The sequence below is a fragment of the Aulostomus chinensis genome, chromosome 8 (genome assembly GCF_037954235.1).
Source record: "Aulostomus chinensis isolate RoL2024-O1b breed Wild chromosome 8, RoL_Achi_v1.0, whole genome shotgun sequence".
In the NCBI taxonomy this organism is placed as follows: Eukaryota; Metazoa; Chordata; class Actinopteri; order Syngnathiformes; family Aulostomidae; genus Aulostomus; species Aulostomus chinensis.
The window spans coordinates 12047042-12066774 of NC_141327.1; the positions used below are offsets into that span (position 1 = coordinate 12047042).

The 19733-nt window shown below is 43.5% G+C and overlaps 2 protein-coding genes across 5 annotated transcripts in view; one reads left to right on the forward strand and one right to left on the reverse strand.

Annotated features, from left to right (window-relative positions):
- The first annotated feature begins 5270 nt into the window (after nucleotides 1-5270).
- On the forward strand, nucleotides 5271-11354 carry LOC147257184 (phospholipid phosphatase 3-like). Of its 2 annotated transcripts, none has more exons than XM_086210998.1 (6): nucleotides 5271-5386; nucleotides 7838-7995; nucleotides 8082-8368; nucleotides 8440-8497; nucleotides 10887-11063; nucleotides 11145-11354. In XM_086210998.1, the coding sequence occupies exons 1-6, from the start codon at nucleotides 5350-5352 to the stop codon at nucleotides 11241-11243; spliced, it is 816 nt and encodes a 271-aa protein (XP_086067124.1). In that variant the 5' UTR covers nucleotides 5271-5349; the 3' UTR covers nucleotides 11244-11354. The 2 variants fall into 2 exon arrangements, with proteins under 2 accessions (XP_086067124.1, XP_086067123.1); XM_086210997.1 differs by having other exon boundaries at nucleotides 5277-5762.
- A 5308-nt stretch (nucleotides 11355-16662) lies between these two features.
- The window catches only part of adgrl1b (adhesion G protein-coupled receptor L1b), a 32994-nt gene continuing 29923 nt past the window's right edge, over nucleotides 16663-19733 (reverse strand). For 2 of the 3 annotated variants that reach the window (XM_086211000.1, XM_086210999.1), the window contains exon 25: nucleotides 16664-19662. In XM_086211000.1, the coding sequence (XP_086067126.1) occupies nucleotides 17681-19662 (1982 nt within the window). In that variant the 3' untranslated portion in view covers nucleotides 16664-17680. Of the gene's footprint in view, nucleotides 19663-19733 lie in introns of all 3 variants that reach the window. The other variant, XM_086211001.1, reaches the window with a different exon arrangement.

Here is a 19733-nt window from a genome sequence, read left to right on the forward strand (position 1 = left end):
TCCCCTCATTTTCCCTGACAGTGAGAGGGGAAGGAATGAAGAATTACACCACTTTCCAAAAGAATTATTTCCCTTTGAATATTTTTTTCGCAGGATCTCAAAAGATCTTGTTTTGTTTCACACCAGATCAAAGATCCAGGAGAGCAAACTGGATTGTTGGATGGATTGTTTTCCTTTTGACACATTGTGTGAGCACAAAAATCACTTCAAGCTGTGGTACAGTACATTTTTGGAGGTGTGAGTATGCACCGCTCAGTATTTGCGTGAATGCGTGTACACAGTTGCACCGTCACTTCTGAGTGAAAATCTAAGAAGGCCACTATAATATAGAAGGAACTCCTCTGTTTTGTTTCATGGTTTTACTTTTATTCTGTGAGATTTGAGACGATACCTCAGACAAACTTCATGGCAACAGTTTGAAAATGGCCTTTTCCTCTTTCAGAATGATGATGCTCATGCAGGTTCATGGGTTTCCCAGTTTTGAGACAACCTGGAAGACAAACATCTAGAACAGCGGACTTCTTCCAGGTCCCGGCTGTGGAAAGCCCTCCTTGGTGAGTGGACTCCAGATAGCCAAAAGCATAGATATAAAATTCAGCAGTTCTCATAGGTTAAGTATGTCGTTCATCTTAAACACGGCACACCCTGAACTTTTGCTGATACAAAGAATAATAAATTATAGTCTTCTGACTATAGAGAATTCAAGTGTAGTCAGAGTCTAAGTTGATCCAAAAAAAAATTGCTGTTCCATCGTCTACATTTCAAGAAGAAAATGTTTACTGACATCTGTCAGTTACATTTGATCAAAACTGGAAATGATCTCAACTTTCATGCCTGCATGGAGACTTGAATTTCCCGACAAAAGGCCTGCAAAAGGCAGGGCCCTCGAACCAGTGTCAACTCTGTGTTTAGTGCTGTCGAGTTTTAGGGTGGTAACACACACTCACTCATCATATACCCCGCCTACCTGCATGAGCATTTCTGATAATCCCATTGCTCAAAAGGCATGCGGATTCTCATCAAAGCACCATCAGCTGATCAGCTCTGAAAAACTGCCAAAGACAGAAGTGTCAGAGGAATGTTTGAGGCTGTTACTGAGGGGAAGTGGATGGTTTAATAGAGGGTCATGAGACAGGAAGTGCTGAAACGCGTTTGTTTAGACTCAGATATGCTGTACTGCTGACACAACTACACATGACCAGACTGACGTTACATCATCAGATTGGGATGGGGGTGGGGAACTCCTTGATGAGAATCTCAGTAAATTTTGAATAGAAATTCAAAGCATCGCAGTCGTTTGAAACTAAAAGGACAAACATATTTACTCTGCATCTCAGGTCTATTCCCAAATTATAGACTCCTCATTCTATTCCACATGAAGCTTCTTCATGTTCATTTTAGCATCTTTCTACAATTTTCCAGCCTCGTCATCGCCATTGGTCTGTTGTATGTGCAGCGATGCTTTCAAGAACCAGCACTGCACTGCTGCTGCGAAGTAGCGAATTACTGAGCTGCATGCTTATTTTTGATTTAAGGACGCTTGAAGTTAAATTAGAGGAACTTTAGAATAATGATTGTGAGACTCTGAGGTAATTTGTTTGCGAATTTTGGAGGAATTAACATGAAAAGAAGTCCCATAAAATGCAAATACACAACAGGGGGGAAAAAAATCTAATAAGAAAATTCAGATTCCTGAACACTGATTTGCTTGAGCATTATAAGACACAAGCAGTAGCTCTGAAAAATTGTCAACTTTGTCAACCTGGGTTCAAACCTAAAACCAATATATCCGTATTAATTATGATCGGGTGAGTTTGATTAGATGATGAACTTATAGAATGCAGATGTGCACCAATTTTTTTTTTAAAAAGGTGCTAAAATAAGTTTTGAGAAATACAGCATGAGAAGGAAGAGGCAGAGGAACATTTCCTGTAACTAAAATATTCATGATGAAGACTTTCATTAAAAAAAACTTTTTTCTTTATGTGTCTCGATGTAATTTTTTAATAACATAACTGATCATTAGGAATACGGCAGCATGGATTTGCATTAAAGTCCTCGTGATCTTTTAAAAATATCGATCTAATATCTAGAATCTATTGTCTATTCCTTAACCTGTTAAGGGTCACGGGGGGGGGGGGGGGGGGGCTGGAGTCTATCCCAGCAACTACAGGTGAGAGGCAGGGTTCACCCTGGACAGGTCACCAGTCCATCACAGGACCAACACATAGAGACAGACAACCATTCACACTCACACTCACACCTACGGTCAATTTAGAGTATCAATCAGCCTGGTCCTCTCTTGATGTCTTTGGACTGTGAGAGGAAGCTGGAGTACCAGAGAGAACCCACACAGGAACAGGGAGAACATGGAGACTCCACACAGAAAGATCCTGTGCTCCGGAACCTTCTTGCTGTGAGGTGACAGCGCTAACCTCTGCCCCACTGTTCCACCCCTTTACAAATATCTGTTGTGAGCTATTTTGTTTGTATATTAGTTGTTTTTTTATTGTCTTTTTCAACACGTCAAATTAATGATAAATTTAAAAATCTGACTCCTCGCTCTGGATAGTTTTTGCATAATTCTGTTTACAGACTGACAAAAGCGCACAGATGAAAGCATTCCGTGCTTGGTGGAGCAACTGATATGAATCTGCCTCCCCTTGCATCGCGTCTTGTTGATCCAGTAGTGGCGGAGATGCTTGAGGCCTATAATATCGCGGGTTCACATCCAAGACTTGCTGAACACCCTGGGGGTTTTGAGAGTGAGACCGACAGTGTGTTAGTGCTGCTAGAGTGTATGCCCCCACCACCAGGATATTCACCCTTCAAAGCAGTGTTGCACTCTGTGGTGCTACTGCACATGCTTGGGGAGTTCTTGAGCTTTTATAGGCCAGCGGTGGATCTGGTCCTTGCTCGTGATGCTTCTCTGAAAAAGATTTAATTTTGCCTACAAGGTGTAATAAATTCATAATAAATGGATTAATAATTTAAACGTTTTTTTTTATGATTATTTTGTTAATTATTTTTGTCCTTTTTTGTGGGATAAAAATGCTGTTTAAATATGTATGTTCCCTTATGATTAACTTTTTTTTATCAGAATTTGATCAGGTGGCAGAGTGGCCATGAAGTAAAGTTGAAAAAAAGAAAAAGTGAAACGTGTTCTTTTTTTGAACATCTTCCTGTGAGAGTTCTACCTGACTCACTTAGAGAGTTCTTTTCATCATCACGGAGAACCTGCTCTGGAACAGGAAACTTTTCAATTCTGTTCGAGGTCTGTACAACCCGCCAGAAAACACTGTTTGTGACATTGCTCTGAAAAGTTGGACTCGACTTTCTCTACCCCGATGATGATGATGATGATGATGATGATGATGATGATGATTTTGTTTTACAAAAAGTACAAACTTCAGAGCTAAAGTCGGTCATTAAATCACCACAAGTCGGTGAAGATTCTCAGTCTTGGTATCGCTGAAGTGCTGCGTCAAAGTCAACTGGACTGCTTCAGTTACCTTGAAGATATTTCACCTCTCATCCGAGAGGCTTCTTCAGTTCACAGGTGGGGAGCTGCAGGCTTTCATGACTCTGTGTTGATGTGATTCTCTAACAGAGTGGATTCACACGGAGGGAAGTGGCCACCATCATTGAGAGTGGGTACCGTATGATGGGAATGTTGTGAGAAGTGTTTCTGTGGGGGAGCGAGATACAGAGATGGGGAAGTCAGGCTGAAACAGTGAATATGAGTAATGAACTACAACAATCAGTCAGAAACAGGTCATAAACCCCTGCGGGGCAAATCCCAGGTCTTTCGTTTCCTCTTGAAACAAGCCACAGTGAGAAAAGAAAACACACACAATTACATTCCTCAAAAGTTTCCAAGGAAAACTAATCCTATCAAAATGCAATCAGCTCACCAGGCAGTGGAGGAGGACTTTATCTTAGCATCAGTCAGCGTTTGTGATTACATTCATTTACACCCGACGGCTTTTCCTCCCGTCATCAGAGGAAGTGACATAAAGAGAGATGTCATTTTCTAAATTTCTCACTTGATTACCAAAAATTACATATCTTTCACACACTCACACACACGCATGCGCACACACACACACACACACACACATACACACACACTTGAATTTTTAACATCCATAATCGATTTTTTTCCTGTGGTCAGAACTACAGAGTGACCTTTTCGACAACACACATCTCAATGTGCCAGGCTTTTTCAGGGGAAACTCTGCTTTCACTTCCATTTTTTTGTTGTTTTCCCTACATACAAATAGAAAAGAGAAACCGCTGACATCAGCAGAGTCAGATCAGTGCTTTTACTGCCACCTACTGAACAAAGTTTTTCTCGTCCATGAATTTATTCTTAGTAGGCTAGATTATTGTAACGGTGTCTTTACAGGTCTCAGTAAAAAATCAATCAAGCACCTGCAGCTCATCCAAAATGCTGCTGCCAGAGTCCTGACCAACAGTAAGAAAATGGACCACATTACACCTGTCCTTAAATCACTGCACTGGCTCCCTGTGTGTCAAAGGATTGAGTTCAAAATCCTGTTACTGGTCTATAAGTCACTGAATGGGCTTGGGCCTAAATACATGTCAGAGCTGCTGACATGTTTTGAAGCATCCAGACCCCTCAGGTCATCAGGGACAGGTCTACTCAGCGTCCCCAGGGTCAGAACCAAGCAGGGTGAAGCTGCTTTCAACTTCTGTGGTCCACACTTGTGGAACAAACTCCCTGAACCTCTGAGGGGGGTACAAACTGTCAGCTCATTTGAATCAGGGCTGAAAACACTGCTGTTTACTGCAGCCTTCTTATAGTATTGATTTGGGATTGATCTGGGTGATTTGGTATTGATGGATTGATTCAATATTGATTTGTCTGCTGTCGAATTGTATATATATATGTGTGTATATATATATATATATATATATATATATATATATATATATATATAAGGATATATATGTGTGTATATATATATATATATATATATATATATATATATATATATATATATATATATATATATATATATAAGGTGTCTTACACGCCCTGTCTGAATATTTGGAATGCTTTAAAAAAAAATCTGACGCAAAATCACAAAAGTGTTATAAAGTGAATCACAGTGGAGGAGTTCTTGGGTGCGTTTGTTAAGCGTGCAGTCACAGCTGCATCATCGCCGTACCATATAATCACACTGAGAGAGAGAGAGAGAGAGAGAGAGAGAGAGAGAGAGGGAGAGAGACTCTGGAGTGTTTCACAACCTCACTTGGCGCATGACTTGAGGGTGACGGCTCTCCGATACCAGTCAGGACGCGTCCTGCAGACGATATGATGAAATGCCAAATGCGTATATAAGGACACTGGGCATTAACGGTGAGCAACACGTGCAACCTCCGGTAGCATGTTAAATACTGTGGCAACTTGTGGATTTCCCTCCAGACTCCCCGCAGCTCCGCACACCCTTACCAGTTCCAGAGCGCTCCCAAGTTTCTATCAACAGGTGGTTCACTCCCAGATCCCCCACCGCCACAGACAGTCGTCATGTTGGATAAGTTCGGGTCGCACAGCGCCGGCGTGGCCGTCCCCAGCGCGGATCTCCAGCTTAAATTGACGGACAGTAAGAGCAACCTGGCCGCAGCAGGGATGAGGATGGAGAACGGCACCGGGAAGAAACTGATAGAGATTAGCGGACAGGCTTTATCCAAAAGAAAGTTGCTGGTCGCCTTGGACCTCCTGTGCCTCTTCCTGGGTAAATACTCAAGATCTGATTTATCAATCCACTGCCGTGTAGATGATGAAGAACTGCTTTGGGAATAATTCATTCCAACAATGTCATCCTACAGATTGGTTGAAGCATCATCTGGAGGCATCAGCTGATCAATAGGAAAAGGTTATAGTAGCTTTGGTTTGGTGTTCATGGGCTTTTTCAGGAGGCCATACATGCATTAATGCACACACACACACACACACACACACACACACACACACACACACACACACACACTACTTATTCACTGCATATTCGAATATCTCGAGCTTTTAAGTAAAACACACATTACTCTACTTGCAGCTGTTCAGTGCTGAAGATTAGTTGCATTTCTTTGTGTTATAGAATAAAAAAAGTCAATATCTTTGGCTTAAAAGTGTAGATCACTCAGTGGAAGAGAAATGTGCTCTCCCATCACTTTGCGGATTAAGAACATATCAGTCCATGAAAGTGAGAGTTATAAAACTTTGTTCACAGCAGGAAAATCCTGTACACTGCTGGTTCTTCCAATGTAGGTTAACCTCTTGCATGTGGAGCTCATCTAGGCTTTGTTTCCCTCCCTTTATTATTTTGCCAACAAACACAACCAGATTCAGGATAATGATCGAGCTCGTGGCTCTACAGAGTAGGAGCGACAAACACCCAGCAGGTGTGTGCAACCCACAGAAAGAAAGACAGACAGAAAGTTTTTCTAAGTTCTTCTTCTTTCCATCTTCATCTCTGGCTCTCTTTTTTTCCGCCCGTGCGCGCTCTCGAGCTCTCTGTGCCAGCTGGTTCATGCATTGCCCAGGGACTTCCACAGTTTCCATGACAACCTGCAGTTCTCAGGATAGAGCCAGACCAGTGGGGAATTGTATTTTTTATAAATAAATAAATAAATGCATGATCAGTGTGTGTGTGTGTGTGTGTGTGTGTGTGTGTGTGTGTGTGTGTATGTGTGTGTGCGTGCGTGCGCACACACACATGTGTGTATGTGTGTATGTGGTTGACCCTCCCTCCTGTGGTCCATATATGTGACAGGAAGGAGTTATGTAATGTTCACTAATCTGAACAAGCTGGACGGAGAGGTAGTCTGTATTAACCAGATTGGATATGTGGTGCAGAGGGGAGGGAGCTGAGCAAGATGTCTGCCTGTCTGTATACTGTGTGTGTGTGTGTGTGTGTGTGTGTGTGTGTGTGTGTGTGTGTGTGTGTGTGTGTGTGTGTGCAGGCATGCAAGACACACAGACACAGAGAGAGAGAGAGAGAGAAGGAGAGAGAGAAAGACAAAACAGAGGCAGTGTGAGGCTGTTTCTGGCTCTGCTTTGCTGCAGCATTCGCTCTTTGTTTTCAAGGGACAAGTCACAAACAACCCCTCCTTTCTCTCCTCATCTACATGAATGCCATTACACACACACACACACACACACAAACAAACACAGACACACATCCATAAACAGTTCAAACTAGGTCTCTGATGGGCCCTGCCTGCTGTACTCCTCTCTTTCCATTCTTTTTGGATCCAGCCAGGAAATGGTTGCCTTCTGCTGCTGCTCTATGAGTTTCTTCAGTCCCAGAGGAGTAACTTTGTGACCCTCACATTCCTAGCAGTTGTTGGACTACTTCTCAAGAGAAAAAAAAACCTGTTCCCATCCGTATTTTCCTGTAAAACTACGCATCATTTGACCTTTTTCTCTTACCCCTCAACCCCCCCATGCTTTCCTCCTGTCAGTTTTATCAGGGGTCCTGAATCCTGCCCTGGTTCCATCCCCTTTTCTCTCCAAGTGTTGACTTCATTATTCTCATCTGGGATTAAGAGGAAATTTGATTTATGATGGGAGTTGAGGAATCAAGGTCAACAGATATGCACCAACACTGAGTATTAAGCATCATGTTGCATAGACTTAAGTGTGTCTGTTGTTTTAAGTAGCATTTAAACATTTAAATGGCTTCCTCTGATCAATCATGACAAAATATTCAAGTCTGTGTAATGATGGACCTCAACTATCAGTAAAAAGATTATACAGAAAAATATGTACATTGAGAATAACTAATTCTGTTCATCTTCGTCTCTACAGCTTCCATCCCTTTCTTTGCATGTGAGCTGAAGGCAGTGAGTCCATACCGAAGGGGCTTCATATGTGGAGACCCCAGCATAACCTACCCGTATCTGCACCGAGAAGCAATACCAGACGAAGTCCTCATCGCTGGGGGCATCATCATCACGGGCCTCACAGTGAGTACTCATCATCAAAGCTCTCAGTTCATTTTAGTTGATTTTGACTTGTAATGAGACGATGATGGCGTCATGTCCACCCCCAGATTGCCCTCGGTGAGTGTTACCGGGTACGTTACCGAGGGGTCAGCTCCAAGGCCTTTGTCAAGAACTTGTACATTTCCTGTCTGTACAAGGAGTTGGGCTGCTTCCTGTTTGGCTGCTGTGTCGGCCAATCACTAACAAACATGGCCAAGCTGAGCGTGGGACGCCTGCGACCGCACTTCTTATCCGTGTGTGGTGTCACCTATGCGTCGCTCAATTGCACACCAGGGACGTACGTTGCAACAGTCAGCTGCCGCCAGACTGACCACCGGTTAGAGGATGAGGCCAGGTGTGTGAGCGTGTTCATCAGTTCTGGAGAGCATTTATGTCTGTTTTTCTGATATGTTTCTCATCTCTCAGGAAGTCCTTCTTCTCTGGCCATGCCTCCTTTGCAATGTACACAATGCTCTATTCAGCTGTGAGTATCTATCTATCTATCTATCTATCTATCTATCTATCTATCTATCTATCTATCTATCTATCTATCTATCTATCTATCTATCTGTCTATCTATCTATCTATCTATCTATCTATCTATCTATCTATCTATCTGTCTGTCTATCTATCTATCTATCTATCTATCTATCTGTCTGTCTATCTGTCTGTCTATCTGTCTATCTGTCTATCTATCTATCTGTCTATCAATCTATCTATCTATCTATCTATCTATCTATCTATCTGTCTATCTGTCTATCTATCTATCTGTCTATCTATCTATCAATCTATCTATCTATCTATCTATCTATCTATCTATCTGTCTATCTGTCTATCTATCTATCTGTCTATCTATCTATCTGTCTATCTATCTATCTGTCTATCTGTCTATCTATCTATCTATCTGTCTATCTATCTGTCTGTCTATCTATCTATCTGTCTGTCTGTCTGTCTATCTATCTGTCTGTCTATCTATCTATCTGTCTATCTATCTATCTATCTATCTATCTATCTATCTATCTATCTATCTATAATTTACTCTCTCTTCAATTTTCAATTACTGCATCTCCATAAAGTGCAGAAAGAGAATGAATGAACCAGACCCATCATCATCATCATCATCATCATCATCATCATCATCATCATCTTCATCATTATTATCAGTCCAGAAAGCAGCACAAGTAAAGAGAATGGGACAAGAGAGGGAGAGAAAAAAAGAGCTGAAAGGAGAAAGGAGACAGACAGAGGCAGCTTTGTTCTGCTGTGGGAGGGACGTGACCTCGCCTCACTGCTCTCCTCTATTGTATGTGTGTGTGTGTGTGTGTGTGTGTGTGTGTGTGTGTGTGTGTGTGAGCGCGCACGCGCGCATGTGTGTGTCCACCATCCACCTGCTGGTTGGTGGAGCTTACAGTCCTTTCCCCGAATGTTGTCCTGCTTCATGCTACGAAAGTGCTGCGTCGTCTTAGTAACGGGGACGATTAAGAAACCAGGTGCTGCATATCTGATATTCTGCATCTCATGAATCTGCAAGGAGATAGTTTAATACCAATCTTGATCCATTTAGGTACAGTCAATTCACCAATATCCATATTAACAAGTTGTGCTTTAGACTTCCTTTCACCAGTTATTTGTATTTACAGTAACTGTATTCTCCTCATGGTGCTTTCAGTTTTTAAGACAGAGGAGAAGACTTCTGTTTGCTCGGAGGGCAGTATGACATGTCTCCGTTCATGTCATCTGCAGGTTAGAAGAGCAGTGAGTTTTAGTGAAGAGGATCCTTTTTTTTCCAAATTCATGGTTATATTTTCATTATTCTAGACTGACATAAAAAAATAGGAGTTGGTTGTGTTTCGTTCACCTGGAATGAGTTCTCATATAGGGAGTGGGATTTCTTCCCTGGTGTTTGCCATGCTGCATTTACAGCAGCCCAGACTGGACAAACCCACAATTTGATTTGCTCTCACTCATTTTATCTCCTTGTCACACTCATTTACTAGTAATAACCCAGTTAAGCTGCATCTTCTCTAAACAAGCCGGAGTGATTTGCTTTGTTCTTAAAAGTGTGTTTTTTTTTCATAGAAGTTTGAAGCTTAATCCATTCACAGCAGTCTTTTCGTTTAAGTCAGCTGACCAATAAAGTTGGTCAAGTGATTCTTGTGGCGTGTCAGCAGTGGGCGTCACTGCCGAATTTACAAGGACGCGCAGAAGGAAGCAGATGAGGAGGGAAACAAATGCTGAGTGATGACATATGACTGGAGAAAGAGATCAAAACCCAACTCCATTCTGAAAATAAACATTTAAAGGATATTTGTTTGTTGTCCTGCACAGAGATGAAAAAGCATAACTGCATGTGCAAAGTCGGAGCTGTGTGTGTGCCTCTGATAGCCATATAACGTATTGGTGACTTCAACTATGTAGTTACTTTTGGCTTTGTTTCATTAAGAATACATATTCCAAATTGGGCTGCGGTCCCCAATGTAACCACTAGATGTCACTAAGTCCTCCACTCTGGCCTTTCAAATGAAAGGTCAAGATAAAACTGCAGAAGCAAGAAATAAAATGCAAAAAGTTACAAATTCCCTAAATTCACTTTGTGCTAAGGTGCCTACTGGTCTTGAGTTAATGGTTGTTGTTGTTGTTGTTGTTGTTGTTGTGTGTGTGTGAATGTGTGTGTGTGTGTGTATAATGGTGTTGATGGGCATACTGTACGAATGTCATCAACTTAGCAATGCAGTTCTTAAAGCGTCCTGAATATGAAGTTTCAATTGTGTCAGTTAAGCAGTCAAAAATGACCAAACTATGAGTAACAAAGATGTCTTGAGTGACCCAACTGCTCATGACTCCGTTGTTCTAATAGCTTTTTCCTCTTAAAGTTTTATCTCCAAGCTCGATTGACGTGGCATGGAGCTCGACTGTTGAAGCCGGTGCTGCAGTTCCTCCTGGTTCTGTTGGCAGTCTACACAGGTCTGACCCGCATCTCAGACTACAGGCACCACCCGTCTGACGTGCTGACTGGTTACATACAGGGGGCCTTCACCGCTTACTGGGTGGTGAGTTGTTTTGTTTCTCTCGTTTTTATGCGCGGACATTGAAATCTATTGGCGGTGAGCTCATGTTTGTCTCTTTCTCAGGCCTTCCACATCTCATCCATGTTTAAGAACTCCAGCACAGATTTGTCTCCTACTCAGACCCCCGACAGCCCATTGTCCCCCCACCATACCGTCTGTTAAGATCTCACCGCCACCATCCAGCTGCTGGTTGTCTGGTTTGGATAAACATGAGATCCGAAGAATGTGAGACCATTTCCTGTGAAGTCTAACCACATACCTCAGTATTATCGGTGGGGGGGGGGGGGGGGGGTGAGGCTGGGGGTAAAGAGGATATGAGATACTGAATGTGGCTGGAAAGAGAATATTTATGTAGGAGAAGATGGAGGTGGCTTCAAAGACCCCCTGTCCTTACTGACTGGTGAGATGAGACTGGTGAGAATCTTCAACCACCACCACCTGTATATATCAACAGATTTTATACAACTGTTAAAGCACTTTTCCATGTTAATCATTAATTACCACTTTTGGATGGATTTGGTAATTAGATTGGAATATAACCTTTGCAGTCACTGTGACATGAATGTATCGGTGTTGAAGGAAAGCACAACTAACGAGTGAATGCGTTTGTCAGTGTGTCATTTGTGTGTCCGTTATTGATGAGAAAGTGACTGAGGATGTCCATATAATAGATGTATAACTCATGTGAGAACATGTGCTGTTAGTTGTTTATATAATACTTTGTTAGGATACTTACCACACCAAGAGCACACTCATTAAAGTCTTTTTAAAAAAAATAATTACCCCTTTAAGTCACATTTCTTTTTACTATATACTCATTTAAAGACTCATAATTGATAATGTGATTGCAATATCTTTTAAAGAATATTACTGCGAGCTTTAAAACCAGACGTAATCACCATATTAAGTTGTTATTGTGAAAGCTGCCGTCGCCGCATCCCGAAGACATTAGTATTCAGTCAGTGTTGTATTTGCTGAAAATGTCTCCTGCTGCTTGAAATGAGGTTGTTAGGAGTCGTGAGCAGAAGCAGAAATAGTAAAGCTGTAGGCCGTGAGGCCAAAACAACCAGCTGAAAGACACTCGACCGCCCTGTCATGTTGAGGGGAGCTCGAGTGTAGGATTATTTATGATTTACTGAGCGTCAGTCTCCTCGAGCAACAATTTCTCATTGTCAGTCACTGAGACTTGACTTATTGTGGTAAAAATGCAGCTTCCATAGAAGCTTCAGTCACGTTCATCACAGGAAATTCAGTTTCTATGTCTTTTTCTGATGAATAACCATGGAGCATCCACACAACTTCAGATAATTCCCAATATTTTTAAATAAGTCAATAAATGTTTAGGTCTTATTATTCTGTCCAGTGTTGACGCAGGACAAAAATACTTTTTTTTCTAAATATTACTGTTTTTTTCTCTCTGTCAGTGATTATCCCTGAGACCTACAAGGCTCATAGTGTCAGTTAAATTCATTGATACTGAGACAAAATTACTATCTTTGTCACCAGCTCTGAAGTACTGCCATTCTTTACCAAAGTAAAAGTACTACAACCGGCTAGGAAAAAAAACAAAGAAACGACGCAACATCAACATAATAATTTTAAAGATACACGTCTTGCATTCAAGATTCTGTTAAAAAGGGGCGGGGGTTGCTGCTCCTATGCTTTCCTGCAGGTCCTGGCATGGGTTGGGCCTGTGGCTGTTTCACGGGGGGGTGGGGGGTGGGGTGGCCTTGGGCTCCCTGTGTTCTGGGGGTTTCTGAGTGCCCTGGTGGCTTGATCCTGACCTGCCTGCTATCCTGGACCGGGGGCCTGTTGTTCTGGTCCCCCACATCAGCTACAGTCAGCTACCCACAGCATCCAAAGACAAACTGTAGCATACACACACATAAACACATGCACACATACACGCATACACACACATGGTGCACAACTGATACATAATCACACCCTCAGACATTTATTTTTAAATTATATTAAACCAAATGGTAAATTTACACTGGAAATTCTGCAACCAATGTTTTTCTTTTTTTTCTGTTATTATTGTTACTGTTGTTTTTGTTTTTTTGCTATTGTTGTTTTTGTCTCCCCCCATTGTCTCACCTATATATATATATATATATATATATATATATATATATATATATATATATATATATACATACACATATGTGTGTGTGTATATATATATATATATACATATATGTATATATACACATATACATACATACACAAAACTCAGAGGACGGCATCTGTGACAGGACCACTCCTCCTGTCTGGCAGGTAAAAATTTAATTTAAATATTCCAAAAATCAGCAACTGGTTGGTTCCCAAGCTCTTGGAACTCTTGTTCTCAAACCACTACTGCCCCAGCAGACAGAGCTTCGCACCAACAACTGTTTTCATTATTCTTAGGAATCACCGGTTTAGAAATGCAAACATTGCTCCCCAACTCTGCGGCTGAAAAGAACGAGAGCCTGAGCCACAATGGTCGCCTTCACTGTCCCAGAAAACTACACCGTTTTCTCAGTGCTCTGAGAGCCCCAGTCATCCCTTCTAAGCATGAATTCAAGAATCCAAGCTTTGGAAACTGGTGTTGTACCATCTACCAGCTCATCTTTCCTGACAAATATCCACTGGGGTTCCATTCTTCCCTCAAGCTGCCGCCATCTCACCCTGTCTGAGAGGCCTGATCCTCGCAAGTAAAGACAGTTAAAATCTTGTTGTGCTCGGATTTCAATGAGAGGTGTGTAATGGACATTTCTCCATGATGCCGAAAGATCGCAACCCTCGGCTCTCTGAGACTTTAACTCTGCCGCATTTCACTGTAGCTTTTGGTGTGTTCAGAGATGTTATCTGTGAGGTCTGTTCATCCCTTTGAGCTGGACACTTATCCCGCCATTATTGCTGACCTTGACGTGGCTTGTGGTGGAACCCTGTTTTAGGAAGATAACAAATCAGTCTCTGCCAAGGCTGCGATGTTCAACCAAAGACTGGGCTGGTCAGTCATTGACCTGGCTCTAATTAGCAGGCACCGCACTGCTCACGAGCTCTCTCCTGCTCCATCTGTGGCTCTCGTCCATCCTCCGAGGGCTTCAGACTAAAGTAACACCATTTATGACTACTATGCCTAACAATTTACATGAAAATATATGTTTGTATTTTGGTTAATCGTAAATACAGTCACGCTTGCAGCCATTGGGGAGACGAGCATCCAAAATTGGCGTGCCTAAGATTATTATATAATGAAAAGATAAGGAAAGAAACTATCGTATATGTGCAGCACTTTACTGTCTGCTTTAAAGAGCCTGATGGTTTGTAAACTACTGAAGATAGAAGTCAAAAAAGGTTTCATGATTGGGGTATTCCACAACTTACCCTTTCCAATAACACACATCAACCCTGTAGGTATGGTTACACTTAAATACTTGGGGGGGGAGCGTATAATCTTCAGGGTGATTAATAAGTATATTTAAGGGAGACATCAAAGTTGTGCCTTGACATCCTTCTCGATGGCGTCTCTCCTGAGTTACATGGTGAGACAAAATGTATTTCTCAGTTGGACTTAACCTCACCTTGATACATTGTCAGAGGCACTTTGTTAGAATCCTTTTTGCAAAAGCAGCTCATGGTACCAATTTATTAATAAATAAATAGATATTTTCAACACGAATCTGGAGTATTTTTTAAAAATGTCACAAAAGCAAAGAAGTCTTGGAGTGTCCTGCAATGAAGGGTTGAAATTTTGAAATGCCAAGTATTTCGATCAGTGCCCAATAAAGGGTTAAAGATGGAATGGTATGTCGCTCTTCTACAACGACAAACTAGAATCCCCAGCGGCCATTAGTATGATCAACAGATGCTGACCCTGTCTGCCTTACCTGGGCATCTGTGCTGCAGCTCAAGTTCCAGGATTAGGCAAAGAGACTGCTGAGTCCTTGTCAGAGCCATCCGGTCTACCTTGCCCCCCCTTCAGCCAACCCGTGTTAGATGAAACTCCTTCCTGCAGTCATATATACTCTCAGCTGCTCACTGACTGCAATCTTGATAAGAAAATCCCTATTAGAAATGTGTGACTGCCTAGTCTCACTTCATTGTATTCTGTGCCACCTTCTCCATTGCTATTTTATGTCTGTGAATATTTCCACCATGTCTCCCTTATGGCTCACCGTTCTGAGTCACACAGCGTGCAGCACCCGTCCATCAAAAGCCTTGTTTTAAAGCAGCTTGCTTGAAAACCCATCTTTTGCTAAATAGTTTCAAGAGAGAGAACCCTCAAGGCACAACCACATTCGTCTTCCTTTCCCTTTGTTACTATTACGTAAAATTATCACACAGTTAAGGTGCTTTGACTTCTATACAGACTGACTTTTAGAAACGGTCTTCATCACAGCTTTCACATATTTCTAAGAGGTGGGAGTTCACCGCATGCACGAGATCGTTCGACCGTCACTACAGCTGATGTAACGCTCAGCCTTCACTACTGCTCTCGCTCCTTAAAACGTTCTGCAACCGATCAGAATAGAAAAAGAACACATTTTGATTTCTGAGACTATAACTCTGCTTTCTTCTACGATCAGCTATTTGTGAATCAAACCTCAAGCCAGCCAGCAGGAGCCTCTCATCACTACAGAGGAAGGAAGACACATGTCTTGGCGTGGTTCGCCGCTTGCCTTCTGGTGGGATCCCACGCTATGCTTGAGCGGTGCATATACCCCACCAGATCTATGCTCCTCCGATCCTCCTGCAAAGGAACAGCAATCACAGGGCAGATGGTCATCATCTGCTTAAGAATGCCCTCTACGCCCTGAATCTCAAACCATCCTTAATGCTCAAATAGACACGAGCGCCCTGTTATTTGCTGACTACACAATAAATGTGAATCATAACTTGTGAGATCCAATCAGAGCTTATTTCAACTAAAGGATCTAATATTGGTTTTATAGATTGTCATTTTTATTCCAACAAATTCCATGTGGTACATGGAGTATTTTAGCTATTCTCTGTAGATTTTACTAGCTTCTCACGTTTGATTATTGAATTCATGCTTATTTCAACAGGAGACACAACAAACAAATGTTTCAGACATTAAAAGATTTCCGGGTAAACGTTTCTGTGTCCATGAAACGTGATTATTTTGAACCAAGCACTTTCTGCATATTAGAATGCAGATTTGGTTTGTCCTTGCGACTCAGACTCTCTAAAGTAATGAAGAGGTTTAAATAAATCAAACAGCCTTTCTATAAATTAAATAAATAAATCATAAAATGGAATAAAACTAGATTAGTTTTTATTATGCTAGAGCTGCAATTTTTTTTGTTAAATGTCATAGGCAAACTATTGTTGTGATTTGCCGCTGTTTCAAGCATTTTCCAAATCTTGACAACATAACTGTTACTTTTTATTTTTTTTCAAACTTTCAAGACTCAACAAACCTTGGCTGTCAGGTAGTGGACATGAAACGGTTGGTTAAATGCGAGTAGTTACCACCACCACCGGAGCATCAGTTTCTCTATGCCTGCCTTTTAGTCAGTCGTTCGCTAACTTTCCTAGAGATTTTGAAAGCCTCCATCTCACCACATCAAAACAGACACAACAGAGGGACACATTTATTTCACATGTTTACTTGAACTTCAATAGCAATACAAGACAATCAGAACACTTGAGGTCAATATTTACAAGGAGCTCGGGGTGGGGGGTTGCAGTAAAGTTCTGAGGTTTTATATGATCGGCTCTGGAGTTAAAAGTTCTGTTGCTATGACAAACTCCATGGCAACATGTTCCATCACCAACAGTTAGTGACGGGTGGGGCAAGGGTGGGGGTCGGGGGCTGGGGGGCAAGATTTTGGTCTTGATGTGATGTTGAAAGTTCAAAATCAGAGGAAGGGGATGTGTGTAAGAGGCCCCCCCATCGATACTGATAAAATGCTTCACTGTGATACATTAATTATACAAGAATGATGTATATATACACACACTCACACCCTCTCTCTCTGACACACACACACATACATCCTAACACGCACGCATGCTCGTCAAGCATATGCTCACACACACACACACACACACACACACACACACACACACACACACACACACACCACACACACACTTGAGCACTTTCCTCCTACAGTATGTAGCCTTGTAAAGCCACTAGAAAGTCATGCACATGGTCTTTGAAAGGATTTTTTTGGCAACACACGAGTGCTTCTTTGACACACTGTTTGCTTGCTACAAGGAGGGGCAACACCCAGCCAATGAACCAATAGAAACGTAGACGATGGGCCAATCAGGATGAGCACCAATGAACTGGGAAGACACAGCAGGGCTCAGGAAAAGAGGGGAGGGGAAGAGGAGGAGTTATGAATGGATCACAGTTATAGAAAAGTAACAAAACATGAGGGGGGGGGCATCTCGTGGTGATCGGGAGATAGAAGCAGGGAGGAGCCATTGCTGTCGTCGATGTATCCTTCATCATCTATCATAATTATCTTCTTTGTCTAAATCGCTATCGTTTCCATCAGTTTGATCGTGACTATTTGTTGGTATCACCCTCTTCCTCCTCCTCCCTGGTTTCTATGCCCCGATCACCACCGCCCTAGTCACAGGCTTGTCACCCTCTGCATCTGTCCATCTTCTCCCTCAGAGGTGGGCTCTGCTGTGTATGCTGTCTCCCCATTGGATGCCAGCGGTGGCGGCTGGTAGAAGGTCTGCAGGTGATTGGGTCGTGGGCCCAGCGGGGGTCTTCCCAGGCTATAGGGTAGCTCCAGGGCAGGCCGCTGGGGCTGGCCAGTGGGGCTGACCTCCTCTTGACCTTCAGGACTACTGTCGGGGTAAGACAGGGTTGGAGGGGAGGTGCGGGTGTAGAAGCGCGGAGGGGAGCTGCTGCGGCTGTACACTTGAGGGGAGTGGCGAGAGTAGAGGTTGTTAGGAGGCGAGCTAGTGTCTCGTGGAGCAAAGATATTGGTTGGGGGAGAGCTTCGAGGGAAGATGCTAAGAGGTGGAGAGCGGCGGTCTCCAGGGTAGAGAGGGGAGGGGTTTGAATCTCTAGCGTAGATAGGCGAGGAGTCAGGGTCAAGGTCAAGGTCAGGGGTCAAAGGCAGAGCAAACCCATCAGAATCCTCTCGTTCACCATGATAGCGGAGAGACCCTCTATCTTTTCCTCTTTTCCTACCATCAAGACCACCCTCTTTGCTATCAAACAGGAAAGATTCCTCCCTGTCTACATCCACACCGCCTCGCCACACATCCAGTGCTCGATCCTTCTGTTTCTCATTCTCTCGGTCAATCCCCGCTCTCCATCCGTCTCTGTCCTTCAAAAATAAGGACTCTTCCTTCTCTCTTTCCATCCCACCTCTCCATCCGTCAATCCCAAAATCTTTCTTCTGAGTTATAAAAGTCTCTTCGTGGTCCGCCTCTGTTCCTCCTCGCCACACATCCATCCTCCCATCTCTCTTCTCCAGCAGAAGAGGTTCCTCCCTCCTCCCTCTCTCCATTCCACCTCTCCACTCATCCATCCCTCCATCTCTCTTTTGAGAGGTAAAAGACTCATCTCTGGATCTGTCTGCTCCTCCCCTCCATTCATCAATCATTCCATCTCTTTTCAAGAGAAAAGTCTCGTCCTTCTCCCTGTCCTGCCCTCCTCTCCATGTCTCTACACTGGCCTCCCTCTGTTTCATCAGCAGCGGTTCTTCCAGAGCTTTGTACAGGGGTTCAGACTCCTGTGGGGGAGGGGGAGGAGGAGGTGGGAGGGGTCTGTCACGGTAGCGGTCCCGCTCTCTCTCCCTGTCTCTGTCCGTCCCTCCACTCGACTCTGCTGTGCTACGGTGGCGGGAGAGAGTACCCGGGGTGCGGCTGAGGGTCGAGTAGGGCCGAGCCTGAACATCAGGGGGACGTGTTTGCTGCCTGTCCGGAAGCCCGCGACGACCCAGAGTGCCTTGCAATTGCGACCTCTCCCCATCTTTAAGCAGTTCACGAGACTCAGAATCTCCAGGAACACGTGAGTGTGACCAGCCATCTTGTAAGCGTGGCGTTGTTGCGTGATCTTGTCCTTGTGTTATGGAATGTGTCTCAGTGTCCTGTGTGTGGTGCTTCATATGCGGCCAGCCCTCTTGTGCGTTGTGCCGAGTGGTTGGCTGCATGGTGGCGGCCCAGCCCTCCTGCTGCTGAGCATGTCGAGTTAGTGTGGCAGTGTGACTGACAGTGGCTCTGTCGTGGTGAGGCCTCGCCAGGCTTCCGTAGCGCTCAGGGGGAATGGGCATGTCAACCGACGGCCTCAGGTTGCTCTGTACCAGCTCTGAAATGATCATCTTCTCCAGTGCTGCTGCATCAGACAGGTTACGACGCATTCCGGCACCGCCTGCCAAATCTGTGGCACCATGGGGGGTCAGGAGGGCTGGGGAGATGTCATCTCCTCCAATCCCAACACCTCCCTCCCTCAAAAGGTCAGTGCTCCCTACTACACCAGCCCGTGACCCAGGCGTGGCCCCCAGACCGTGCAGGGTGAAGGTGTTGGGCGTGTAGCCTCCATTGAGACACACACTGTCCAACCCACAGGACTCCTGGCTCTGGGACACACCAACTTCTGTTGAAAGAAACATGAAGCTACAGATTAATGAGACAAGGACAGACACCATGAAAGATTCAGATGAAGAG